General features: G+C 36.2%; 2 protein-coding genes across 2 annotated transcripts; both read left to right on the forward strand.

The window, feature by feature from the left end:
* Positions 1–9714: 9714 nt before the first annotated feature.
* LOC116164963 (coiled-coil domain-containing protein 58-like) lies at positions 9715–10872 on the forward strand. The gene is made up of 3 exons (XM_031479223.1): positions 9715–10217; positions 10355–10630; positions 10677–10872. The coding sequence occupies exons 1-3, from the start codon at positions 10188–10190 to the stop codon at positions 10776–10778; spliced, it is 408 nt and encodes a 135-aa protein (XP_031335083.1). The 5' UTR covers positions 9715–10187; the 3' UTR covers positions 10779–10872.
* Positions 10873–19355: 8483 nt separating this feature from the next.
* LOC116163868 (importin subunit alpha-7-like) lies at positions 19356–26013 on the forward strand. Its single transcript, XM_031477997.1, has 7 exons — positions 19356–19513; positions 19774–19950; positions 23644–23862; positions 24706–24926; positions 25067–25283; positions 25334–25585; positions 25633–26013. Exons 2-7 carry the CDS (start codon positions 19774–19776, stop codon positions 26011–26013), a joined length of 1467 nt encoding a protein of 488 aa, XP_031333857.1. The 5' UTR covers positions 19356–19513.
* Positions 26014–27379: the final 1366 nt, after the last annotated feature.

Below are 27379 nucleotides of genomic sequence, written 5' to 3' on the forward strand. Positions count from 1 at the left end.
AGATTTTCAAGACGTTTCGTTTCGGAGAAATAATCAACTTTATTTTTTTATATGACCCGTAAAAAAGTACACACTTTATTGAGTAGCATTGTTGAGAAAGTGTTTATTTATATATTTTTAACCCCCCCTCCCCCGAATTATTTGTGGAGATGCTGTTTTTGAAAGTAAAACGTGTATAACGTTTACATACGACAACCAATTGGTCTCAGATTTTGCATACGCATGACTTTAGTGGTGCTAAGTTAAACTTTAGAAAATGGGGGGGGGGGGGAAAACACATGTTCTACCCTTCATGGTATTCTAATGGAAGATCTCATCGAAAGGAATTAATTTCTACCAACCATAGCCCTCCTCCTCGACCTCTTATCGTGATATGGTATATTTCCTTATACCTCCAGAACGGATTGTCGGAAGAGGGTACTCACAAAGGGCGATTGAGACGTCTGCTATAAATATATCCATTGGTGATGTCAAAACAAAAGCTATTTCCGTTTAAAAAATGCGCTTTATCTGCACAAGAGTTGTGCACAATTTATACTTGTTCGTATCTGTTCAAATAACATCAGAAAAAAATGAAAACGAAATCGGGAAATTTGGGTTTATCCGGAATATCTTCGGAACCGGAAGTAATAGGAATTTTCTGGTTTTCTCTTAGAGCATGATAAATACCTACCTGGTTAATTGTGCAACTTTTCCTCAATTAGACTATCGTCATTCCTTCTACACGGTGTCCATTTTTGGAGTGCCACTATGGGGATCTCACTTATCTTAAGAGATAGAAAGTTGGTTAAATGGGGGCAAAGTTGCAAATTTCCGTGCTGAATAAGAATCTGAAAAGAAATTTGAAATATCTTCAATACTTTTGAAGACATCACAAAAAAACGAAAAGATGAAAATCGAATTTCTACTTCTCTGACAACGCTGCAACCAGCGACATGGATCAAACTGTCAAACTTTTGTTGACAACAAAAGAACGTTTTGTTTTTCCAAAGCATTCTTCTCAAAAAATTAAAAATTGTATTTTTAATCAAACTGTCAAACTTTTGTTGACAACAAAAGAACGTTTTGTTTTTCCAAAGCATTCTTCTCAAAAAATTAAAAATTGTATTTTTAGGAAAAATGTGATACTGAACCACCATGTGTGATATATCGTTGTAAAGAGAAAAAAAGACGTAATCTCAAAATTGAAAATTCAAAATGGCGCCCATAAGAAAAAATAAAGTTGTCACGTGTTTCTCCGTCATCTTGACAGTTATTAAAAACAGGATGCCATATTTGAAATCTCCATTAAAAAGTGTCCGAATAATGTGTTAATTAGAAATGTCTACTACGATTAGTTTATCATAAAAAAAATAAAAACGAAAATCAGAAATTTTTGTTTTTTTGAGATATCTTCAAAACTATTGAAGATATTTGAAATGTCTTTTCAGATTCTTATTCAGCACGAAAATTGGCAACTTTGCCCCCATTTAACCAACTTTCTATCTCTTAAGATAAGTGATATTCCCATAGTGACACTCGAAAAATGGGCACCGTGTATAGTTTCGGAGATCGCCCCATGATAAACATCCTTATCTTGGACACAGTGTATACTGTAGGTTTCGTATGGTTTGTGTCCGTCCCTTTTACCGCGCCATAATTCGGAACAAAGGCAATATTTTGTTCTTGAAATACTAAAAAGCATCTTTCTTTTTTTGTTCTTAGGTATCACAAAATCTCATTACAGAACGGTTTCTAATGATTAAGGAATTCCGGTTGGAACTTCAACATTTTACCAGAAAAATGTATCTATTGTGAGTTCCAAAAGTAACTTTTATTGTTACTAATAAAAGTACCTCATACACCTTCAACGGTAAGATCAAAAACCGGCGTTTAATCTTTTAATTGTAATAAGGTTCAGAGCCAATAAATTTATTAGACAGATAAGTAGCCGAGCTATTGTATCAACATCATGGAATGTACCTATCCAGAATGGGCACGTGATTGGAGCGTTAAAAGACTTGAAATTTACATTACGCAAAATAAAGTCTTAAAACTAAAAAGATGAACATGGTAATTGTAATTCAGATACAAAAGAAGAATCCTCTAAAGCTTTATCTAAAGCTAAATCGCTACTAGTTTTCCTGTTATAAGTTGCCTATCAAAACAATTTTAGGCATTTACATTTAAGTGCAGTTTACGTTATGTTATTTTGCTTAGGATTTCTCTTGCGAGTTGCAATGTTTTCGGGTCCCATTATACTTATTCGTAATTGTTGGTAGCAAATCCGATAATGTAAACAGAAAACCACCAAAACAACCCCTAACAAAACTCGAAAGAAAAATCGTAAGCAAAATCACATAAAGTAAATTGCACTTTAGATTTGATATTCTCAAAGTTAATAAAGGAGTATCCCAAACTCTAATAAGAACTAGAAAATTTCTCCAAAAAATAGGCCCAAAAACCTATTTCCTCTGGTAGTTCTTGGAAGTTGGAGTTGACAAATATATAACTATTTTTTCTTGTAAAGATTAGGATCTTTGCCTGTTTTGGAGCACGCCACAATCGTTCTAAAACTGTTCGCATCAAGATTTGTTATCATTTTATTCTTATAACTAGTCTTCTAGTAGGTATAAAACCATTCGCAGGTAGCCGCCCACTGCAAAGTGGTAGAGCGTTGGGCTTATACAGGCGGAGGTCGGGTGTTCCAACCCGGGCCGAGGTAGGAATTTCCTTAGATCAGTTTCGAGTATTCTGCCGGCTGCTCCGAATTAGGTTTTCCCGCAGTTTTGCGAATTTGTAAGGTCGGGAACATATATAATAAGAAAACTATGGAAAATTTTTGCTATCTTTACTATCTTTAAAATAGGGAAAATGGCTATTTTAAGAACTTTTTCGGTAGTTTTGTTCTGAGCAGAGTGCAGGATCGCAGGCATATACCGGGTGGTGGGTGACTTGAACAACGCACTATAGGAAATTCAATAGTAATTTTTTCATTTCTGATTATGGGCTTCCCTATAATTATTTTAGAGATAAAGTCTATTTAGGTTTTCTGTACAGAAAAAGATTACGAATCCATGCATACTATGGGTTTTAATTTTTTGAACTTTAAAACCAAGAAATTGGATAACTAAAAACTGGCGCTTTTAAGCAAATCAGTGGTACCATGGTAGTTTGCCATCAAACAAAGCCCACTAATGGGAAATGCAGGCGCTTTTGTTTGATTTCATAATTTCATGGCATTACAGACTTTATAAACGCGTCAGTTTTTAATTTTTAAGTTTTTACTGTTTCTGAATTGCATATTTGGTAATTCCCTTTGTATTAATTTTTGGGGGAGCTAATTTAGTGATTAATACGACCACCTAAAGAAGACCCTCCTCAGAAAACTCGTTCTAAGGTTTTTTTAGAACTTTGTGGGAGGCCTCCATAACTCGAAATAAAATTCAGATGACCCTCGGAAAAAAGTTCAGATGACCCTACAGCTATTAAATTGTTCGCACAATGTAAATTAAATAACACAGGAATGAATTTTTTTGCGTGCGTTCATCAATATAAAATAATGCGCGCAAAAATACGAATTTGTGGCCAGTGAACTTTTAAACGTAGTTTTACTGTAGGTATTTAAGTAGGTAGGGTAACCGGTACAGTTGTTGTCACCCGCACAGTAATTGACACGTCACAATTTATATGAATAAAACAAGTTTCCAAAGATTATTTCTTATTTGGGGTTATAATATAATAAGGTGGCAATACTTTTACAATCGTGTAGTAATTATCTAGCTTTTTAGTTGGCAGAGAGCTAAATGCGCGGGAAAAGTTGGTCAGCGTCAGTTGTGATTCGTGTTTCTGTAAGGTAGGTAACCATTTTCGTTAGTAGACATCCGAATGTAATGTCTTAAATATTGCGCCTGACTTCTTTTGTGGTACCTAATAGCATGGATTTATTTTATCTATTCACATAGTAATAATCAAATTCACCAGATATAACCTTAAACAAATCGATACTAATTATTTTATAGGGGTGTCAATAACTATACGACAGTATATAACATTTCTTAGTTATTGCCAGGGGTGTCAATCACTATGATTTGCACCATAGATTTAAAATGACCCTTAAAGCATTGTTTTGCAAGGTGTTTTTAAATAGTTAACGATTATTACACTTGTACATGCACAGAATTTGACCATGATAGTTGTTGACACTGTGACAATAACTGTGTAATATAGGGTGTTAATAATTGTAGTGCTTTCTTTTTCTCTTTTTAGACAGCACACTTCTGTTTTGAAAATGCCCAAAGTAAGAGATGGCTCAAAATACCATAAAAATTACACAGAAGAAGACTTAAACAAAGCTATAGAAGCTGTAACGAAAGGTACTATGTCAAAAAAAGGCTGCTGCGACTTTCAATGTTCCAAGGCCTACAATCAATTTTCGGCTTAGCAGTAAATTTTCAAAAATTTCACATGGGCCTTGTCCCATTTTGAGCATAGAGGAGGAGAATACATTAATTAGATGGATATTTCATAATTATAAGAAGGGGTTCCCGCGAAGGCGTGAAGATGTTCAAGCAGCTGTAAAAGAGTTTTTAGAAAAAGTGCCACGCAGCAATCCATTTAAAAATAACTGTCCTGGCGAAGGATAGTAAGAGTAAATTATAAAGCGTATATTCTTCTTGAATAACTTTATATTGTAATTAGGTATAAGGCTTTCCTACGTAGGCATCCGGAAATAACACAGCGCACGTCTGAAGCCGTAACTGCCGCTAGTTCAGTTGTGTCAGAAAACGATATCAGGAAGTGGTTTGACAGCATAGAAACGTACCTCAAGGACGAGGGGTATTTTGATATTCTTAATGATCCCACACGGATATTCAATGGCGACGAGACCAACTTCCAATTGTGCCCAAAAAATCAGAGAGTTATTGCACCAAGAGGAGCAAGAAATGTATACGAGGTGGACCAAGGGTTAGCAAAATCAACCATAACGGGATGACCCAACTGGCCGCCGCCGACTGGCCGCGGCCAACTAGCCGCCGCCAACTGGCCGCCGGGACAACTGGCCGCCGGGACAACTGGCCGCCGGGATAACTGGCCGCCGGGATAACTGGCCGCCGGGATAACTGGCCGCCGGGACAACTGGCCACCGCCCGCACCACCTACCTTTTGCCTAAATGCAGGGATAAACGCTTGATAAATCAACTAGTCAAATATTAGTCAACTCAAAAATCAAAACGCAGTTAGAATTTCCAATATAGAAGCAAGCAGATTTATTTCTTACATTTCCACTAATTTTAGAAAGTCTCGCAAATGAGACATTTATGCTAAGTAATTTCCAATATAAGTCATTCAAATGCATTTATTTGCTAATTTTCACTAATTACATTCTGATTACTAGATGATTTTAATATAAAAGCAAGCAGATTTACTTGTTTGTTAAATTTCCACTAATTGGACTATACATATTAATAGGTAAATTACAATAGAAATGTCAATTAATGAGATATTTATGATTAGTTACTTTGCAATATAAAATCATGTCGAAAGTATTTTCAAATCAGTTCATCTACGGCTATTTAAGGTATTCGTATGAAAATGGAGACTATTCAATCTCAACGTAATCGTGATAAGTTTTATAGTGACGGGTATATTTACGTTTTTGATAAATTATCAGCGGATGGTGAAACGGAGTTTTGGCGATGTGACCGAAGACGACAGTGTAAAGCGCGAGTTCATGTTCGAAACGGCGCTGTTATAAAAACTTTGAATGTGCATACACATGATTCATCAGCAGCCAAAGCAGAGGCTGATCGAGTAATTACTAAAATTAAAAAACGCGCTGTAGACACACAAGAACCGACATGTCAGGTAATCAGCGAATGCTCACAAAACCTCAGCTTGGCTTGCCAAGGAGCGCTTCCATCTCAAGGAGCTTTAAAAAAACTGGTGCGAAGAAAACGAAATGAAATAAACCAAGCACCAGCAACTCCAGCAACTCTTGAAGATCTGCAAATTCCGGAACGTTATAGAATCTACGAATCTACACCGGGCAACATAGAGAATTTCTTACTTTCCGACAGTGGCCCTGGACCTCAGAGAATATTAATTTTTGGCAGAGAGAGAAATTTACAAATTCTAGAAAATTGTGACGACTATTTTGTAGACGGGACTTTTAAAATTGCACCGAATTTATTTCACCAAGTATACGTTATACTAGCAAAGAGGTATGGAGGTGTGCATCCTGTTTTTTTTGCTCTGTTGCCAAATAAATCAAGAGCAACTTATGATTGTTTATTCGAAACAATAAAAACGCTAGCACCCGCATTACATCCAAGATCAGTTACATCTGATTTTGAACTAGCTGCTTTCAAAAGCCTGAAAAATAACTTCCCGCAAACTGAAATTCGAGGATGTTTTTTCCACCTAGCGAAAAACATGAAAAAGCATTTGAACGAAGCACATTTGATTGCTCGTTATAACAACGACGCAGAGTTCGCATTACATGCAAAAATGATCGTTGGTTTAGCATTTGTACCAATGCAAGATATGGAAAACGCATTAAATCAGTTGTCTGATATCTTACCTGAGGAATTGATACCTGTATTGGATTGGTTCGAGGACTTCTACGTTGGTCGTTTGAACCGCAGAGGAAACGGACGGCGTGAACCCATGTTTCCACATGAAATGTGGAATATGTATGCGAGAGTGCTGAACTTGCAAGATCGTACCAACAATCATGCCGAAGCAGCCCATCGGCGTTTACAAATCGAGCTAGGTATAGATCATCCTACAATATGGAGACTGATTGATGGGTTACGGAAAGTTCAAGCTAATCGGGATATTTATTACGAACAGCTTGTTGCTGGGCATGCTCCACCCCAAAAACTTCGGAGATACATAGCTGCCGACGAACGTATTTTAAGAATCGTTAGAGATTACGAAAATCGAGATGTAATTGAGTACTTACGAGGCATTGCTCATAATTATCAAATTAATTAATAGTAATTGTATTTAGTTGTAATATATGTACATACTTGTGTGACAAACATTGTAAAATATGCAATAATTATATCCACTTTGTAAATACGTTCTTATTGTCAATATGTGAAAAAATAAAAAAAAACTCTTTCAATGTACATTTTGAGTTGATTGATATTAGACTAATTGATTGAATGTGTGCTAAAAGAGTTCTGAAACATCTATTTATACAACTATTAATACCTATTTTATATATATATGTACTACAATCAGGAAAAGGCGGCAACGCTGATCATATGGCTATTGGCAAGGTATCGAGTCAGTTGTCCCGGCGGCCAGTTGTCCCGGCGGCCAGTTGTCCCGGCGGCCAGTTGTCCCGGCGACCAGTTGGCGGCGGCCAGTTGGCGGTGGCCAGTTGGCGGCGGCCAGTTGTCCTAGACCGCAACCATAACGGTCATGTTTACATTTTCCGCTGCCGGTGTAACAACTCCACCCATGATCATCTTTCCATATAAGAGGTTACCTTCGGAAATAGCAAAATCAGTACCTGAATCGTGGGGAATTGGTTTAAGCGACAATGGTTGGATGAAGACGGAGGTATTTTATGAATACATTGGGAATGTACTTTATCCAGCTCTTGTAAAACAAGGAATTGTCTTCCCCATCTTACTGTTTGTGGATGGACACAGCACTCACTTAAATATCAAGTTAAGTGAACTTTGCACGAATTTACGTATTGTTCTGATTGCACTTTACCCTAACTCTACAAGAATTCTTCAACCAGCGGATGTTTCTGCATTTAAACCTCTGAAAAATGGATGGAAAAAAGGAGTTTTGGATTGGAGACGTGAAAACCCTTCTGTAGCACTAACTAAAGAAAAATTTGCTCCCATTTTAAAAAATGTTATAGACTATTCCATAAAACCAGAGACAATATCAAACGGGTTCAGGGCGTGCGGTATTCATCCCTGGAATCCCAATAGCATAGATTTTTCCAAATGTTTAGGGAGAGGAAAGGCTGAGGTATGTAAATCTACAACCAACGTAGAAAATAATACAACCATTGCTTACCATAAGTTTAAAGAAATTGTTGGAGCTGAAAGAATAGAAAAATTCAAAATACTGGATCAGATAGGAGAAACACACTCTGAGGAGTTCTGGGTATTATACAGTTTATGGAGAGAGTATCAACATAATGACATTGAAACGGAAAATAGCTCAGGGGCCCCAACTTCCATTGAGAAAGATATTACTTTCTCAGAAAATGAATTAATAAAAAGTAACGACGACACGACTGTACGCCAGATTGGTGATACAATCCATGAGGTAGAAGGGATTGGCGGTTTTTCACATATTGACAGGCCTTCATTGCAAAATAGTAAATTTGACAACCATCCTCAAATTGAAGAAAAGATAAAGATTATATCTAATATAGTTGTACGAGGAGAAAACTCTAAAAGTAATGAACATTATCTTACACCTGAAAATGATTTGTTTGATATACAGCATATGGAGATTTTAATTGTCAATAATGATGATGATAATGATGCAGCTACAGGTAATTATAGACAAACTACTGGTGCAGTAGAAACTTCTGGCGCAGTTAGTTGCAACGAAGTAATAGAGGAAGTAACTGTACAGCCTGGTTTAAATGAATTTCTACTTTGGCCTCAGTCGCCAGTAAGAAAAAATAAACGTGACATAGAAAGGATGCCATACGTTGTAACTTCGGCAAGCTGGAAGGAAATTCAAAACAAGAAGAAAGATAAAAAACTAGAGGAAGAAAAAAAGAAAGAATATAGAAAGCAACAAAGAATTGAAAATAAAAAAAAGAAAGAGACAATGAAACCAAATTTGATTAAAAAGAAAAAGAGCAAAATTACCAACCCTATACGTTCATCAAAAACCAAACTTGTGCAGTTAGACACTACTGATGCTGCACAAAATGAATCCATCCAGGAATGTTTAAAAGAAAATATTTCCTCAAATAAATGTGATGGCGAAAGTAATGCAACGACAGAAGTGATTTGTAGTGAACCAGAAACCTCTGAACTTGTGCTAAAAGATATTATGTTTCCAGAAAACCAATCTATGCGTTCAGGCCTATGCTTTACGTGCACATTGAACATGAATAGTAATAAAAAAGGTGCGAAATGCAAATTCTGCAATAGAGCATATCATTACCATTGTATTTTAAAATTTCGAAAAGATGCCAAAGAAGTGTTTATTTGTGATACCTGCACTAATAAATAGATAGCTCCTTAAATAAAAATACTTTTTGTTGGTGTTTCTTATATTACCTATTCTGTCTCATTAAATATAACCTACCTACCTAGGTGGGTAGGTACCTGGTCGTCCGTTTTTCAGCAAACCATCAAATATGAAGCGATGTCAATAACTGTAATATGTGATGTGTCAATAACCATCACAAGAATGTCAATCACTGTGATTTGAGGTAAATTCGATTTAAATACTTATTATATCACTATAATCGTTTGCCAAGCAGAAAGTATAAAGGTGATTCAAATCTTTGATCTTTCCACTACATGACAAAACAGTTGTATTTGTCATTACGTTGGCTATAATGAAAATTTTAAAGAAATTTGGATGATATCTGCTTAATGTGTCAATAACTGTACCGCTTACCCTACCTACCTAACATTTGAAATATTAAGGTAGGTTATCTAAACGAGGTCTGTAGAATGTGATGACTCAGTTGACGTAGGTACTCGAGAATGTAATAACAAAAGAGCATTATTGTCGGGATGTTTGCATGGATTAATTTACCTCTTTATTTTTCTTACGCATAAAAATGAGATAAAAGTAGGTATAATATTCCTTCTGTAAATTCGCTTTGCAAAACGCGCCATCTATTCTCGTGTAGCGCCAAGTGGCAATTTATTGTTAAGAGTTTGTAACATCGGTTGCTTTTAAAATCCACGACTTCTGCGCCCCTCTTTCAGATTGGCGCGTCCAGAACTAAAAAATCTCGATGTCCAAATCGGTTACTTTTTTTTCCGTAAGGTTGTTTCACTATTCTATTCTTACACTATGCTATTTCCTACAAAAAACCTTATTACATTTTTGCTCTAAAATAATTTAAGTCCCTATGATGCGTGACGAAGTCACCACCCTGTATAAGATACAACTCTGTGGCTCGGCTATCCTTGCATTTGCGGTAACCTAAAATTGAGGTTAGCCAAACTTTACCCTCAACTTTTTCTTTAGAAATGGAGTGTTCGGATTTTAGCGAATTTCAGGTAGCTGCCCTTATAATATTTACACTTAATGAAATCGTAAGATTCAATAATTTAATTAATAAGTTTTACATTACGTTTAACAAAAACATTCGAGACCGACAACCTCCTGTCCTAATGCCGTTTTGTTGAATTTCAAGGAAACGTTGAAAAATATGCGTAGAGTAGATGATATCATTATAAACACCCTCAATTCTGTTATTCCAACGGACTCGTTTAATCCAGATGCGGCTAAAGCTTGTAAAGACTTACATAATCAGTTAGTTGAAGGAAACCAACATAGAAAAAGTGCAATAACAAAGTGTATAAATTTATCTGCTGAAAAACTGAAACATTTTCGAGAGCAAAGGGATACTGATCCTAGTACTGATCAATCTTTAAAGTCGAGAAACTTGCTCAGAGCAGAACAAACGAAGGTAATTATTGCCAAATGGTGAACTGTTATATTTAACTTAATTTTAGTTACGAATGTTGCAAGTTGAGTTGAGTGTTGAAGATTTGGTTGAAGAACGCAGTTCAAAAGTCTTTCAAGAACGATGTCGGAAGTACTACAAACCATCCTAATAATTTGAATTATGCGTAGGTAGTATAATATAATTGTTTTGTATTCAATTTGAAGTAATCTACAATATACAACTTTACAAAAAAATGTACAGATGCTCCAGTTCTTATTTGTTTTCCCGGTGTTCCTCATGCCAATCCAGATTTCTCTTGTGCAAAGTGTCTCCTCGATCACGTGCTTTCTTTCCCATATACACCATAACTATACATCCCAATAAGGTCAGTCCAATGGAATAGTTAGAAATACGTACACGCATCCAACTACGGGCTCTTTCCATAATCTCGGGTCTGTAATCCAGGGGGGTTTGTTATAAAAAAACATTTCCAATTAAGACTTACTTAACAAAACTAGGCACATCATCCACACTTTTGTATTTCCCCATCCATACTAAAATGCGCCTTTCAAAGTTATTCACTTTGTAAGTTTCATTTGGAAGTCGCTTTATCTCTTCCTCTCGAACAACAGAGCTGGTGCTAAAACTGTATCCCTTAAATAGGGACGATTTTCTTGAAGTATTTTTTAATAATAAAAACATAACGAGCTATTTTTGAATCAACTTGCTATATCTAAATTCGAGTCTAAATTTAAATTACATCTGCATACATACAAACGATAAACAGATTCTCATGAAAATCACCTTCACTTATAAGGTGACGATAGAGTATAACAGGCAGCATTCAATGCAGGCAGGTAGATGCATATCTATTCTGTTGTAAATAATGTAAATGACGTCACATTTTCTTGGGACAAATATACAGGGTGTTTTAAATTGAGTAGGTTAACATAGCTATCTTTATTATTATATTTACAAATTCGGTTAAATTGGCAAAGTTGTGTAGTTTTTAATGCTAATGGACATTCCAATTGCGATATGTTCAAAAAATAAATCGTTTCCTAGCTAATTGGAAAAGTGAAAATCGCCATTTTTCATAAATCTACAAAAGTCATGGCTATTGCTACTAATAACAGAAATGTTGAAATTTATTTTTAAATTTGGGGGTATATCAAAAGCTTAATAAAACATGTAAAAATAGTTTTGTATGCACCTTTTAATTCTGAACAACTTTAAACTCTACAGTTTGTAATGTACCCAGGCCAGTCCCGAGAGACTGCGCAACTCGAGATTTAAATTCAAAAATTTCCCTCCCACACTAACTGAACCCCATGGCACGTGATCGTCTAGACAAAGCTACCTAACCTGAATAACCGTTGTGTTTTTAACAGTCGCTACAAGATATGTATTGCTTGTCGGAGTGAGGACCAAGTAAGGAATGCAAATAAAACAAGTACATGCTTTAAAAACGGAGATTTAATCCAAAGAATTTGCATTGCAATATTAAATTTAGAAAATGGTAGTTCACGGAGTACAAATATAACAATAGGCTGGGAAAAAAAGAACTGACCAAGAAAAAACCCAGCAAACAAATTAATATTGAACTTTATAGCAAAATTAGTTGTCTGTAATGGCATGAATGCATATTATGATCATATTGAATCACAGGCTCCGCTGGAATTCCTATTTTACACACATAACAAAAACAATTATTAAAACATTACAATAAATTCATATAATAGGTTTGGATATTGGATGGCCAGTCCAAATCCCACACCGAGTAGTCTTTAGTTGCTCTGGTCATTACATGTCAACATTGTATATTGTATCGCTAGGAGTTGGCCTCTCAGAAAAGCCTTTCACAAAGGAAGGATAATTGATAACGCAAACAAAAGGTCACAACGAGAACACGCCGCACGCTTTTAGCGAATCCCTGCACAAGTGAGGCCGGGCTTAGCCGGCAGCCCCATGTACGACTAGCGGGACCCCAACTCTTTCATTCACACATCTCTAGGGCAAGTCCAACCCACTAGTCTCATAGCGTTTTCGATTGGCAAAACTCGTACTGCACGAGTGTTGCACGAGATACGGAAGAAATCCATGTGAAAATTGCTCTCAATAGAACATAAATATTCGTAAATATTTATTGTCATTTGTCCATAACCTCATTTTAGATTTAGGTAATCGACAAATCTCTATTCTAAAAAATGACAAACGATTTCAATTTATGATAAACGATGAGGAATATAAATTTGAAATTCCTGTAAAGGACCAATTTTTGGCGTTCAGTTTAATGAGTAAGTGCAACTTTTTGTAAAATAGAAGTTATGGCTAGTTCATCATCTTCGCTATCGCTAGATGACGACAAAAAACTCTCCCAACGCAAGAAACACATTCAAATTGTCGCACGTTTGTTTTGAAAATTTGTTAACTAGCAGCTCCACGAGCTCTCGGACCTCGTGCGTCGAAATTTGCACTGAGTGCGTAATTGTTGCATCACATTTCCCAATGGAACACAGAAAATTGCCCTAAAATTACCAATAGAACGTAAAAATTGCACTCGTGCAGCACGAGTTTTGCCAATCGAAAACGCTATTAAAGTGCCGGGTTATAAATCATATATACAGGGTGATTCCTATAGTACCTGCCACCGTTTGGGAGCGTATAGGGGGTGCCTAGGGGAGTATTTTGATATAGGACACTTGGGGTCGGAAATCTAAAATAAGGCCGCCAGAACCAAATTTATCTTCTGGAATTTCACGCCTGTATGTAGGCAACCCAACCGACCGACGTTTCGCGCGGAGCGATGCAGAGCCAGTTAGCGCGAGGAAGCGACATGGGAGGGAAGGAGGGAAAACGACAGTCAAAAGCAATAACGTTTACAAGTGTTCAACGTGGCCACCGTTGGTTCTCAATGCACTTCCTACATCTAGCCAACTATTATTATACTATTGCCATAGTGTTTATTCACTTGATACGCGTCGTTGCAGACGGGAATTCGTGGGTTTAAACAAAATTCTGATCAAGTGTCAGCCACACATCGCCGCCTGAGATCGCTCCGTGTGCACCGCCGGCCGGTTGGGTTGCCTACCTACAGGCGCGAAATTCCAGAAGGTAAATTTGGCTCTGGCACCCTTAATTTAGATTTCCGACCCCAAGTGTCCTATATCAAAATACTCCCCTACGCACCACCTACACGCTCCCAAACGGTGGCAGGTACTATAGGAATCACCCTGTATATAAGAGAAGATAAATTACCGAACTCCATCTCTCTCTACCATGAGTACTGACAGTAACTGATCAAAAGACTAATCATGACATAACAAAAATCCAATGAATACAAAAATCACAGAGTAACCAACGGCAAACTCACACGCATACTATTCATTGATAATTATAAACAAAATAAATAATTTATGTAGGCGTTGGCAGTTGACATATTTGCACTGGCATAACAAAGACCGACACAAAACCAATATTCGGTCACTACATGTCAGGAATCGACTGATCGGATTGATTAGCAATATCGGCAAGATGGCTCTTTCCAAAGACACAAAAAACAGTACATAAAATACATACCTATCTCTGCGTATGTCAGCCTCTGCTACGTCAAATCGAGATATTAAATATGGGTATCAAATATTAATATCAGATATAGCACAGTAAATGTTCGAAACAAGTCACCCAGCCAAATATTAGGTAATAATCATAATCACCCGGTTCAAATAAATAGTAGGAGCATAACTTTTAGTACTATCACATTACAACAATACAAAGGAACATGTCGTGGTAAACATTGGTATCAAGTAATTAATTCACAATGCCAAGTGCAATATGTAACAACCAACCACCCAACGTACGTTACTCGCCCCCAAATGAGGCACCTTAGACGATATAGTACATGGACTGCTAGTAGCCCTATGCTTTCAATACAAAATGGGTGGTCACGGATAGAGGGCAATGTAGTCGTGGGTATGTGAATCTCAGGGTAAACTAAAGCTGTGTAAACACCACTCGGATCGCGTAAAGAGCAACTTTTATAGTAACCGTGATTATCTTCTATACGTCCACAAATAAGAATAGGTTTGCTTTTTTTGCCATATCTAGACGATTAATTAATTGACGTTTGTTAATTTATAGGTTGACAGTCTCAAATCGTGTCTCATCGGACAATTTCGGACAGACTCGTTTACCCTGAAACTCACATACCCAGGCGATGTCCTTGACCATATTTTAGTTACAATTAGCAGTCCATGTAGGTACTATATGGTCTAAGTGAGGCACCCTGTAATACACAGTAACATATTCAGGCAAACAATAGCGAAATGCCCTGCAATAAATTCAATTATAAATTAAAATGTACCTAGTTCTGCATACTAGGTATTGAATATCGCCCCAAACCGAAAGGGAACATACTGTGTCTAAATATGAATAAAAACACGTAAATCAGATAACATATTTATGTAGAATCTCTATTCTAGTATGACCATAGTGCAAGTTGTATCTAGAATAGAATGTGTTATAAATGGCAACAATAATGCTGTACGAGAATAACATTAAATTGGCAAATAATCGAACACGTACATATCATTATTAGATGGATGCAATAGACGTAGAGATAAAAAAAAATGCGTACATCACCTTGGTAATTGTCGAAGCTGCACTCACTATTCGAAACGTAAAGATGTACCTCTGCTCTCAACAAAAGCACACATACTTCTGCCCCTTTTTTTTAAACAAATCCTAGACGAAAATTGTTAATATGGCCGTGCTCCGAGCCGTCGGTCGATATCGATCATTAAGTCCCCTCGCATAGCTCGCATAGCGTAATATTTGACACTTTTATTGTAAATTATGGCCCATTTCAATGTAGAGCAGAGAAGAAAAAAACACGTGTTCCACGGGAACGAAACAAAGCGCAACTTTGACTTTTTTCGTCGCGCCAGGGTTAGTTTCGGGAATATTTAAATCGAATTTTTGCGGGCTAATTCGGTTCCATCACAAGTTATTTCTGTAAAATGTACAGGAGGGCAGGATATTGCATAAAACTAATTTCCCATGTTAAATCCCTATGTTTCTACTTACCGTGCACTACTCGGTATATCAAGGTAGAGAAGTTCAGTACTATGCGATCGAAAATGAGTTACTGTCGAGTCGCCTTTGAAATTGTTGTTCACATAGAATAGTTATTTATGCAATGAGTGTATAAATGAGGCGTTTTATTGGTGAGTGAGATGTTTAGTCCACGAGCGCAGCGAGTGGACTAAATTCGAATGAACCAATAATCGCCGATTTATACATGAATTGCATACAACGTTTTTTCGTCGACTTCACTGGGGTAGGTAATTTTAAATTCAACTACAAGAAATTACAAACGAAATTATAAGCTCGTACGATTGTTCACTAAATTACAGCTATTGTCGTTGCTAGTAATGTGTTGTTTTATGCTGTACCGTCAGTACTCGTAATCACAGTGGAAGATTATGTTGCTTGCTCTGCTGTGGAGGCGATTTTAACATTATATCCACTCAAATCAAAAGAAACTTATTGGAACGGTTTCGATCAGTTCGGCAATTGATGGAATACAATGAATTTGTAAGGAGATATTTCCGAAAATGTCACGTTGACATTTTACCTTGAAAAGGTATGTGAAATTAGAATGTAATTAATTCTTTTGCAACTGTACTAAAGTACGTGTATTAACAGTGAAAGATATGGAAATGTTCATCCCTGTGGTCAACGTACTCAATGTTGAAGGTAAAGTAACTGAATACTTTAACAGTACCTTATCTGAGGAGCTACACATACATACATCAGGATATGCTTTGCTGAGATCGTTTGGCGACCATACTGGCTGCTGATCTCACTACATTAAAACCGAGATTAAAATGGTTAGGTGGATGGAAGTTCTCAGCTGTTGCCGAAAGTGATTTGTTACATAATTTTATTGTCATTTCCCTTTAATAAAATGGTTGTTATGTATAAGTGGTTGCTAACGATTAATGGTTGCTAACGATTAATAAGCTTCATCATTGTACTCGTCACTAAGGAGTAATTTATATTGTTATAGAGAGGTCGACGAAAAAATCGTATTTATCGAAACATGACATTTATTGCCTACTTAATTTATTAGTGAACTTGCGTGAAAAGTACCCCAAAATAACAAATTCTCATAATAGCATAGTTACCCTTCATAATATCATAGTTACCATAATACAAGAGTTCTAATATTAACGTAACGTATGGAAGAAAGCGGCTAAGCTATTGGGTTCAGGTACTTATCAACTTGTATATTGAGAGTTAAAAGCGCGTTTTTATTTATTAGCATGACCATTTATATCTACAGATTGGCCACTGGACACTTCTATCTGTATTTGAAACGCTGAACAGTAAGTGAAAACCAATTAATACTGTATTCTTAATTTGTTACTTTATTTACATTTATGGTTACCTCACAGTTGCTAAAATTAAAGTTAACTGCGTTATGCTTTGTAGGACTACCCGTTAAAACATTTTCTTTCACTGATATGTTAGTCACCTCTATATTTGAAACAGAAGTAGAGGTGGAAGGCTTGGGTATTGTCATCTTTCTGTAGTCACCATTATTGTCAGCACTTGAAGAAACAACATTATTAAATAAAATATTTTTAGTTGTTTTAATTTTTGGAGCAATGCTATCTTCTACATAGGATTCGGTCACTTTGCTACTCTTCCATCCACCAAGGCGTTTCAAACGTAATATGTCAGCTCCGGAATCAGCTAGTAAGGTAGCTGATGACCTATGCATACTGTGCCCAGTATATTTATGAGGTTCTGGTAGTTTAAGAAATTTTGCGATTCTTGGCGGTATGCTTGCAAAAAAATGCTCTCCGCATACCTGTCTGGTGCATTTACCGCCTCTGTAGGATAAAAAAATCGACGGTTTACCGTGAAAACACGTTTTACATGAGTTTTCGACTTGGGAATCTGAATCACAAGCACTGTGTCCTTGTCTTCAATATCGTCGATGGTTAAACTCGCTAGTCCTTTTCCTCGTAACGCACCAGATATTCCAAAAAGAAAAGCAACCTATTGTACACAAATTGCTAGTATATTTACAGGTCAAGAGTATGAGATAGCGTACCTTTATCATTAAAAATATTTCATCCGGAGCAGCACGCAAGAACTCGTTTATTTCTTCTCTGGTCAATACTTTAGCCTTTTTCCCCTCATAACCCACATTCTTCTGTTTAATAAAAGCAATCAGGACACTATATTTGTTAATTTTCATTTTTTCTTTTATATCCAAACAAGTCCGCAGCATGGAGTAGTGAGTCCATAACGTAGATGGTGCATATTTTTCCGCCTACAATGTTGTAACAATACAGGTATAACAAAAGGAATAGATCAAAAAGGAAAGTTCCAAATTAAGTACTCACCTTGGTCTTAAAGTACGCAAGCAAAATAGGTTCTGAAGCTCCTTTTGCTCCACGCGCCTCACGCCAGGTACAGAACTCACGACACGATACTCTTTTTCGTATAATTCTCGGGATTGAATTGGCAATAGATTTAAAGAAACCTCTTCCGCTTCTAATAAAATATCTTGGGGAACGATTTCGACGTTATCCATCATGAGAAAAATTTAAGATTTGTTTTGTCGTAACCAAGGAGAAAGTAATAGCGGAATTTGTTTTGTCGTAACGAGGGATACAATTTATCTAGTATGTTTCGATAAAGCTATGTATTTCATTTGGATATTACCCGCCATAATAAACTCGGATGTTGCTACGCAACATCCTCGTTAATTATGGCAACGGTAATATCCTTATGAGATAAATAGCTATTAACTTGAACTTCCAAAGGCGACTCGACAGCAACTCATTTTTGATCGCCCGTTATTATTGCCTGAGCACCAAGATTACATCTCGAGGCGCTTTAACGAAACACCACTTGCATAATAAAATACATCTATTTCCTCCAGTTTGTACAGCTAAACCGCTAATCAAAATTATCCTTGATAACGCCAGCTTCGATAGAACGCGTCTCCATTTTCGCCGAACTAATGCGCACATACAACTGCATCTACCGTCATCTCTTCTAACAGCGATAAAAAAGACGTGCGTTAATCTCGCCCGATAACAAAAATTCTTGCCACAAATGACTAGATGTGCCTACATTTTAACACGCAATTTTACGTTTTATAATTAAATACACAAATCTAAATAAACAATTACGCAGTTACAAAAAGTTCTAAAATGAAAAAACAACACTAAGACAAAAATTCAAGTGAAATAAACCAATTCTGTGCTTATTCGTAAATAAACCCCCCCCCCCCCAAATGCAGGTCAAATAAAATAGGACACCTTTGAAGATAAATGGATTGCAAATGTTTAAACTTTTACCTTGCAAAAAAGCATTGACAACTTGTGTACCGTGGGTGCTCTTAAGGTCGGCATAAATTAATGTATTGAAAAAAAAATTGAAAAAAAATTTCTTACTGCGACTTATGTATTGAGGGTAAATAGCTATCGAATTCGAAACTGGTTTTTATACTATGCCATCAAAAATGAGTCGAGCCACCTTTTGAATTTTTCTTTACATTCGAAAATCGTACTTAACTTGAACTTCCAAAGGTGACTCTACAGCAACTCATTTTTGATCGCCCGTTACAATAAGAGCTGAACATCCACTATATTATATACGGGTCACCCTGTACAAAAATGTAAAAAACCTGTTTCCCGCTTTAGGAATTTTATTGTTATTAAGACTACAGTGCTACAAACAGACAATTATCAAAAGTGACTGCGGTAGTGCCATAGAGAGAAATATGGTTAATTCTAATTGAGCTTTTCATGTCTGAAGGAAAATTTTATCGGTTTATTATAGTTTTTTAAGTTTTTAATTTCTAGATATTGCTTAAGCAGAGTGAGTATTGTATTGCTTCCATTACAACTAATTTAATAGTAGTCAGATTTCAAAAATTGCAAGTGTCTGGAATTTGGTTGGAATATCAACCTACTGTTTATTTATTAAATATTGCATACCTTTTTACATAAGTAGATCAAATTGAATTGTATTGTAAGATAGTATGATTGTAACAGAGAACTCTGAAATTGGAATGCCACAAGCTTTGTACTTTGAGAAACTTTTACGAAGACTTATATATTGCCACCTTTTCATTGTAGATGTCTGCATCTGCCCATAAACATCGTTACAAGAATTCGGCTCTTGACTCTGTGGAACTCCGACGACGGCGTGAGGAAGAAGGAGTTCAGTTAAGGAAACAGAAACGAGAGCAACAACTTTATAAAAGACGAAATGTAAACGTTGCACTGTTACCAGATGATTCGGATCCTTTGCAAGTAAGTACCTACTGTTCTCCGAGTTTAGTCGTAGGTTTCTAACAGTTTTTACCTGATAGGGTTTCACAGAGGCGTGTCACCCACATTATACCTAAGCTTCAGAGAGTTAGTTACGTACTTACCTTCAAATGTACGTTCTGGTACTTGCACCATGCACCATATTTTATAGTCATACTGTTTTCCATACATCTTTTTGAATTTCTGAGGCAGCAAATTCCTCATAACTTCTTCTGCAGGGTTTTGAACGAGAATCTTTATTTTAAAACTGATGTTTATTAGTATACCTCTTAGACCATATAGTACATGGACTGCTATTCGCTCTATGCTTTCAATACAAAATAGGTGGTCACGGATAGGGGGCGCTGTAGTCGTGGGTATGTGAATCTCAGGGTAAACTAAAGTCGTGTAAACACCACTCGTATCACAAAAACAGCAGCTTCTGTAGCAATCAAGTCGTACGAGATGTTTTAAATGCTATTCTTTATCTTCTATACTTCCACAAATAAGAATAGGTTTGATTTTTTTGGCATTTCTATGCGATTAATTATTTGACGTTTGTTAATTTAAAGGTTGACAGTTCAAATCGTGTCTCATCGAACAACTTCGGATAGATTCGTTTACCCTGAAACTTATATACCCAGGCGATGTCCTTGACCAAATTTTAGTTGCAATTAGCAGTCCATGTACTATATGGTCTAAGGTATACCTTCACAATCTAACATGACAATGTATCTTGATTCTGCAATGAAACATTTTTTTTTGTCAAATTTGGACGTTTAATATTGAAATTGCTGTAACTGATATCAGAGTACCCAAAATAGCGTATATACCACAGGAGTAAAGTGTGTCCTAATTTCGAGGGTACTACTTCATTTCGGACCATAAACTGCATCCTCGGGATTAAAACACACACTTCAGTCTCTATTACAGTGATGAAAATAACAACACGTATACGCAGTCATATGCAGTTGCTTTTATTTACTTCATAGGACCGCATTTTTATTATAAATGTATCTTTAAGAAATGAATGATTTTTGGTGTTGTTGCGCTTGATTACGAAATGAATCTAACTGACAAACCCGAGGATGAACCTACTGTATGTCACGGTGAAGGCACTTTGTGTTTCAGAATTCTATATTTTAGAGCATTGTGAAAAACAAGATTTTTAGATTTCACATTTCAATGTGAGGGTTGTTGTTGTATGGTTATGGACGAATAGATGGTGTCTCGGTTGGTACATTACAATGAAGCCTAATAATTGATAATGAAATGACAAAGGAAGAAAATCTGGAATTTACATGGAAAATGAAAGATGGAGGGAAGGAGGAAATGCAGATTCTGAAGCGAGTAGGAGAACATTGATCATTTGAAATGGCAATGCAGACAGGTAGGAAGAACAAAACCAGGATCGAAATCAAAGAGCAAAGTTGATGAAGATGATAGAAAAAGGAAAACAGAAAAAAATAAAGAGACAGGGAGATGACGAATAGTGGAAGGAATATTTAAGTTTGAGGATTTTTTTTTGTATGCTTCTTTGTGGACTGTGTGTCCTATTTTGGTTGAGACCAGTGTATATCAGCTGCTTTTAATTTCATACATATGAACATAATACCTACATACAGGTGCATGTACTAAAAATGACAAAAAAAACAGAATTTTTATACAATAAAATTTGTACTTCAAATATCCAAACTAAAATGTTTACACTGATAGATTAACTTTGAAAAAAAAGCAGATATTTTAGATAGCTTTTGAAAAAAGTCGGTCACTTTGGTCTGTGTGAAATGTTTTCATCAGTTTGAATCTTTTGGCGCATGCTGGTTAATTTAAAATGTAATTTCAATTCAGAGAAATCACAGCATGGATAATCCGCTGCCCGGATAACTCGCGTCGATAATCGGAATTTTACTGTAATTAGATATTATATCATATTATTCAAAATTTTGAAATGACATGTTTCTGCCGTCAGCCATTTTTATTGATTGGTATTGGCTGCCATTTTGTATTTTTATGTCATGGTTAAAATTAAAAAAAAAGTAGGTTGTGACACCTTAGTGTGATCAGGAAAAAGAATGCAAACATTGATGTTAATTGACGTGTTGCATTAAAAAAAATACTAACTTTGGGTCAAATCTCAGAAACTGGCCCAAAAACTTTTTGACTACACCGTAAGATATTTCATCCTATAATTTTAGTGATAACTTTTATATTAAATTTCTTCATGGCTATTGATTTCCGCTATATTTGTCATCATCAGGCCTTGCGTCATAAGACATAAATGAGGAAACTATGAACATGAAGAGAATGTAGTTGTATCGGTGTAAAAATGGGATAATATCAAGACATATATTTTGAGAACCACTGCTCTACAAGATGCTACTTTTAAATTTTAAGTTTGACGTTTCGTCTCCAGTCAACCATTATCAACTTTGTTTTTTCTTATGGAAGTAATTTTTACTTTTTGTATCATTTGGTGGAGAATTTTTTCTGATTTCAAAAATTAACGTCACTAGTTTTTAATCATAAATAGCGCTATTAATTTGTAAAAACGCAAGAAACTACGTACGTATACTATCTAAGACAAAGTTTTCTAGGCAAAAAAGAAAATATTTTTATTTAAAAAAATTGTGATGTTTATAATTTTGAACGCTCTTTTTAATTCTCTATCAAATGACAAAAGTTTCAAAACTGCATTTTTTAAGCATCAAAATACGCAACTTTGCCCAATTTAAACTACCTACCCATCTTTTACAGTTCCCAAGATCCCCATGGTGGCCCTCGAATTTGAATCAGCCTGTATATGAATTTTTGCTGACCAAAATATGTTTAACCAAAAGGATGTCAAAATCGTTATTTATGCACCAATTTTGTTTGGAAAAAAACCAAGCTCTATTGCTTGATGCACAAATGTATTTTTCGTCACCAACTTATTTTTCGCAATGTCAAACCAAACGTACGTATGGACTTCAAAGTTAGTTTTGTCCGTCTGCCTACATATATGAGTGGGGGTTGCACCGGCAATACCCATGTATTAGTGGTTTTGGTTTATTTGTTACCCCAGAGGCTTCGTATATGTTTCCAGTAGCAAGGTTTACTGCCGCAAGTTGCTTGCGTGAGAAAACTTATCTTTACAACAAACAACGTCATTTGATCATTTTCATGGATAACTAGATCGAAATGAAAATAATTGAAAAATCTTGGTTATTCATCAGGACGAGAAAGAAAATAATCAAAAATATAACAACTCTTACCAATGAACCAACGAGAGCAAGACCCACTACTTCACTACACTTGTACTGTACCCACTGAACACTGAACAGTAGATGTTAAACCAGGCTATTTAAATCTATTCTCGCAGGAGAGATTGGAGAATGTGACACAGCATGACAGATTCCCAAAGCTATGCAGAGCTATGACGACCTGGAACATGTCGTTCGTGTTCAGAAGTTCGAGTCCTAATTGACCTACCAGTTTTGCCAATGTAGACCGAACCATAAGAACAGGGAATGTGATACACGCCATAGTCTAATAGGATCTTAGATATTACCCAACCTCAAAGATAAATTCAAACCCCTATCTTGCAAAGGCAACATGTATAAAAGGCTCAAAATATTTTCATTACGATTTTAATACTGTTTCACAATTTGATATATTATGTTGTAGTAAGTAAATCCCACACTTTTTTATTTACAGTTGGAAGGCGATATCATTTCTCAATCTGCCCCCGGAATAACTCGTGCCATGGTGCAAGATTTGTATAGTGATAATATAGAAGACCAATTAAATGCCACGCAGAAGTTCAGAAAACTATTAAGTAGGGAGCCTAATCCACCGATTGATGAAGTTATACAGACGGGAATTGTTCCACGTTTTGTACAGTTTCTACAAAATACAAACAATTGCACATTGCAGGTAACCAGCTTGTGTATTTATAGAATTAGCAAAGTATTATACCTTCAATTTTTGATGGATGAAGGGCGAGCAACATTGTAACCTCTTGTTGTACATCCTCATCCTCATAATTTATTTAAATAATTTTTTTGCTTTTCAAAACCGTTGACAGTTGCTGTAACTGAACTATACTGCATTCATTATAAGAAGGTACTAGATGGCGCTGTGCTTGAAGATAAGCACACACAGGAAAAATATAAAACGGCACCAAATTATTGTAAAGTAGAAATATCCAATATACTGCAAACAGAAATAAATCTTTGACATTAACAGCTAATGACACTTCAAGAGTTTAGTTAGCAATAGAAAGTACCAGCTTGCAAAATTCGCCACTCGTTTTATGTTTCAGCGTAATACTCACTCGTGTTTTAACCAATCACACTGAAGGTCAAAGCTTCCATATGCATACATATGAATACAGTATATCTTCAAAATCTCGTTTTGTGTTCTACTCATTAATTCATTAATGATTTTCCACTTCAAAGTCTCGTTTACGTCTGGCATATTTAGTAACACTCCTACGACTCATTATAGCCACTTAAACTGTTATAATAATCAGTATTTGTAGGAATATAAGCAATCACGCCATTCTGCATGGAATAAACAAATTGTAAATTTTTACCTCGGCCTTAGCCTCTGTCTTTGCAGTAACCAAGATAAGTAATTCAATATTTAACCGAAATCCGAATACGTAGAATCATTTATATGTGTTTGCAGCAGTATACATTTCTTGATATTTTCAAATATATGAGTTGATGACACATTGGCTTGCGCTATCTCTGTTTTGATATTTCTTCTGTTTAGTTTGAAGCGGCATGGGCGCTGACAAATATTGCTTCTGGTACATCGCAGCAGACTCGGATGGTGATAGAAGAGGGCGCTGTTCCTATTTTTATTGCATTACTTAGTAGTCCTTATGATGATGTTCAAGAACAAGCAGTTTGGGCATTGGGTAATATTGCCGGTGATTCGCCTGAATGTCGAGATCATGTCTTAGATTCCGGTATACTCGTACCACTTTTACAGTATGTATAATATTTATAGCTGCATACAATCATTGAGTTACTTTTATAGAAAGGGGAGTGCGGTTATATTTAATTTGATAATCTGTTTGCACAGTTTAGTGGTATAATGTGGTTCAAAACTGACGCAATCTTTATTTCAGGCTTTTAAGTAAGGAAGGTCGTTTGACAATGACCAGAAACGCCGTATGGGCTCTATCAAATCTTTGCCGAGGCAAAAATCCTCCACCTGAGTTTTCTAAAGTTTCTCCAGGTTTACCAGTACTTGCCCGCCTTCTATTTCATACAGATGCAGACATGCTATCAGACGCATGTTGGGCTCTTAGTTACCTTTCTGATGGACCTAATGATAAGATTCAGGTAAATTTATTTACTGTTCGTGCAGAGTGAATAATCGCAAATTACTTTAGGCTGTTATTGATGCTGGTGTATGCAGAAGATTGGTAGAGCTGCTTATGCACCAACAACCTAATGTCGTTTCGGCAGCACTGCGAGCAGTTGGAAATATTGTCACTGGCGACGATGTACAGACTCAAGTAATTTTAAATTGTAACGCATTACCCTGTTTGCTTCATTTATTAAGTTCTTCAAAAGAAACTGTCAGGAAGGAAGCATGCTGGACTATTAGTAATATAACAGCAGGCAATAGGCAACAAATTCAAGTAGGTTTTATAAATCGTCTACAAATTCGATTAAACAATTTTTTTAGGCGGTTATAGATGCTAATATATTCCCAGTTTTAATCGAAATATTAGGTAAAGGTGAATTTAAAACTCGGAAAGAGGCAGCTTGGGCCATTACAAACGCGACGAGCGGCGGCACTCCTGATCAAATTAGGTATTTGGTCGAGCAGGGTTGTATTAGTCCATTATGTGATCTACTTACTGTTATGGATGCGAAAATTGTGCAAGTAGCTTTAAATGGTTTGGAGAATATCTTACGGCTCGGTGATCAGGATGCAAAGAATCATTCAGGAACAAATCCTTATGCAGTACTTATCGAAGAATGTTATGGTAAGTATTTGGGAGAAGATATATACAGGGTCACTATTCAAGACGGAACCAAAGCTCTCACGCTGAAACCGTGTTAGATATAGACATGAAAATTAAAACGCTTCCATTTCAAATTATTTCACATATTTTGACCGAATTGCAAACTTTTTTATTTATAAAAGTATTAAAATGAAATTTGATACTTAGGCACTTGGAATAAAGGAAAATCTAACGCCAGTTTCAAAAACTGGTTTTGCGCATGCGCAGTGCCAACTGTTTCATCTATGGCACCATTTAAATGAAATTTGATCCATAGGTGCTTGTAATAATGGAAAATCTAACGCCAGTTTCAAAATATATGGTTTGCGCATGCGCAGTGTCAACTTTCTTATTTATGAAAGCATTGAAATGAAATTCTTCTTATAAACTGAAATTGAAGTAGGACATCAAAAATTGATTGCACCTATGCAACGCTCTCTTTCATATTTGTAACCGGATTTGTACGATTTTAATAGAAGTTGCATCTTACAAATGGGAAATAAATGCAAGTGGAAATGCGCTTTTTGTAAATCGTTTACGATTACTTTTTTAACTTGTTTTCATTAGATCTTAGTCATGAATGGTGTTAGGAAATAATGAAGAAAAATTGGAAAAACCTTATAGTACGGGAGGTAGCGTGCTATTATTACGGGTCATTTTCGCACAATTACTTTTTATTCTGCCTGGTAGTTTTTACTTAGTTAACACTTAAAACAAGCGTCAGCTGGCGCGACTGCGTGGCGTGATGGTATGAGAGGCTGAGAAACACGTAAAAAAAAATTGTTTTTCGGACCATTTTCGCAAAGCTGAAAATGGTATATATAATAGTGTACAATGTAAAAAGAGCATAAATAACTGCCAGCTGATATTTAAATGTGGCAGAACCTGTTAGCTGGGCGTCTAAAGTGTAGCGTAGCGTTAGCGGGCGCTAGCGCACGCGGCGACTTTGAATTTTGATGGCCCAGCTAACACATTTTTCCACGTTGTCGTGTCAGCTAACAAGTGGTTTCCTTTTTTTTGTACCATAAACTGATGAGGTACTCATTTGCTTGCATGCTGATGTCATATTATTGGAGAAAAATATGATTGAAGGAGAATACATGAGCAAAATGGTATCACATACTGTATAATAATAGGACATTAAGGGCATAGAATAAACCAAAAAAAGGAAACTAATAGCCCTAACCATGGCTGCGGCTGCTTACGGAGAGATTATGGTACGTTTGTGTAAGATTATTTTAGCCGCTACTAACTTTCATTTTCCTGTTAGGACAAAATGCAACCTATACATTTCTTAGACAATTCTTAAAAAATGCGAAAAAAGAAAACAGACCGGGTCTGCGTGAGTGTGATTGAGACGGACTTATGCGACAGCGTGCGTGTTAATAAAGGCAGGCGTCACGTCGGTCGGTGTTGCCAGGAGCT

This window comes from Photinus pyralis, unplaced genomic scaffold (assembly GCF_008802855.1).
Source record: "Photinus pyralis isolate 1611_PpyrPB1 unplaced genomic scaffold, Ppyr1.3 Ppyr1.4_LG2, whole genome shotgun sequence".
NCBI lineage: Eukaryota > Metazoa > Arthropoda > Insecta > Coleoptera > Lampyridae > Photinus > Photinus pyralis.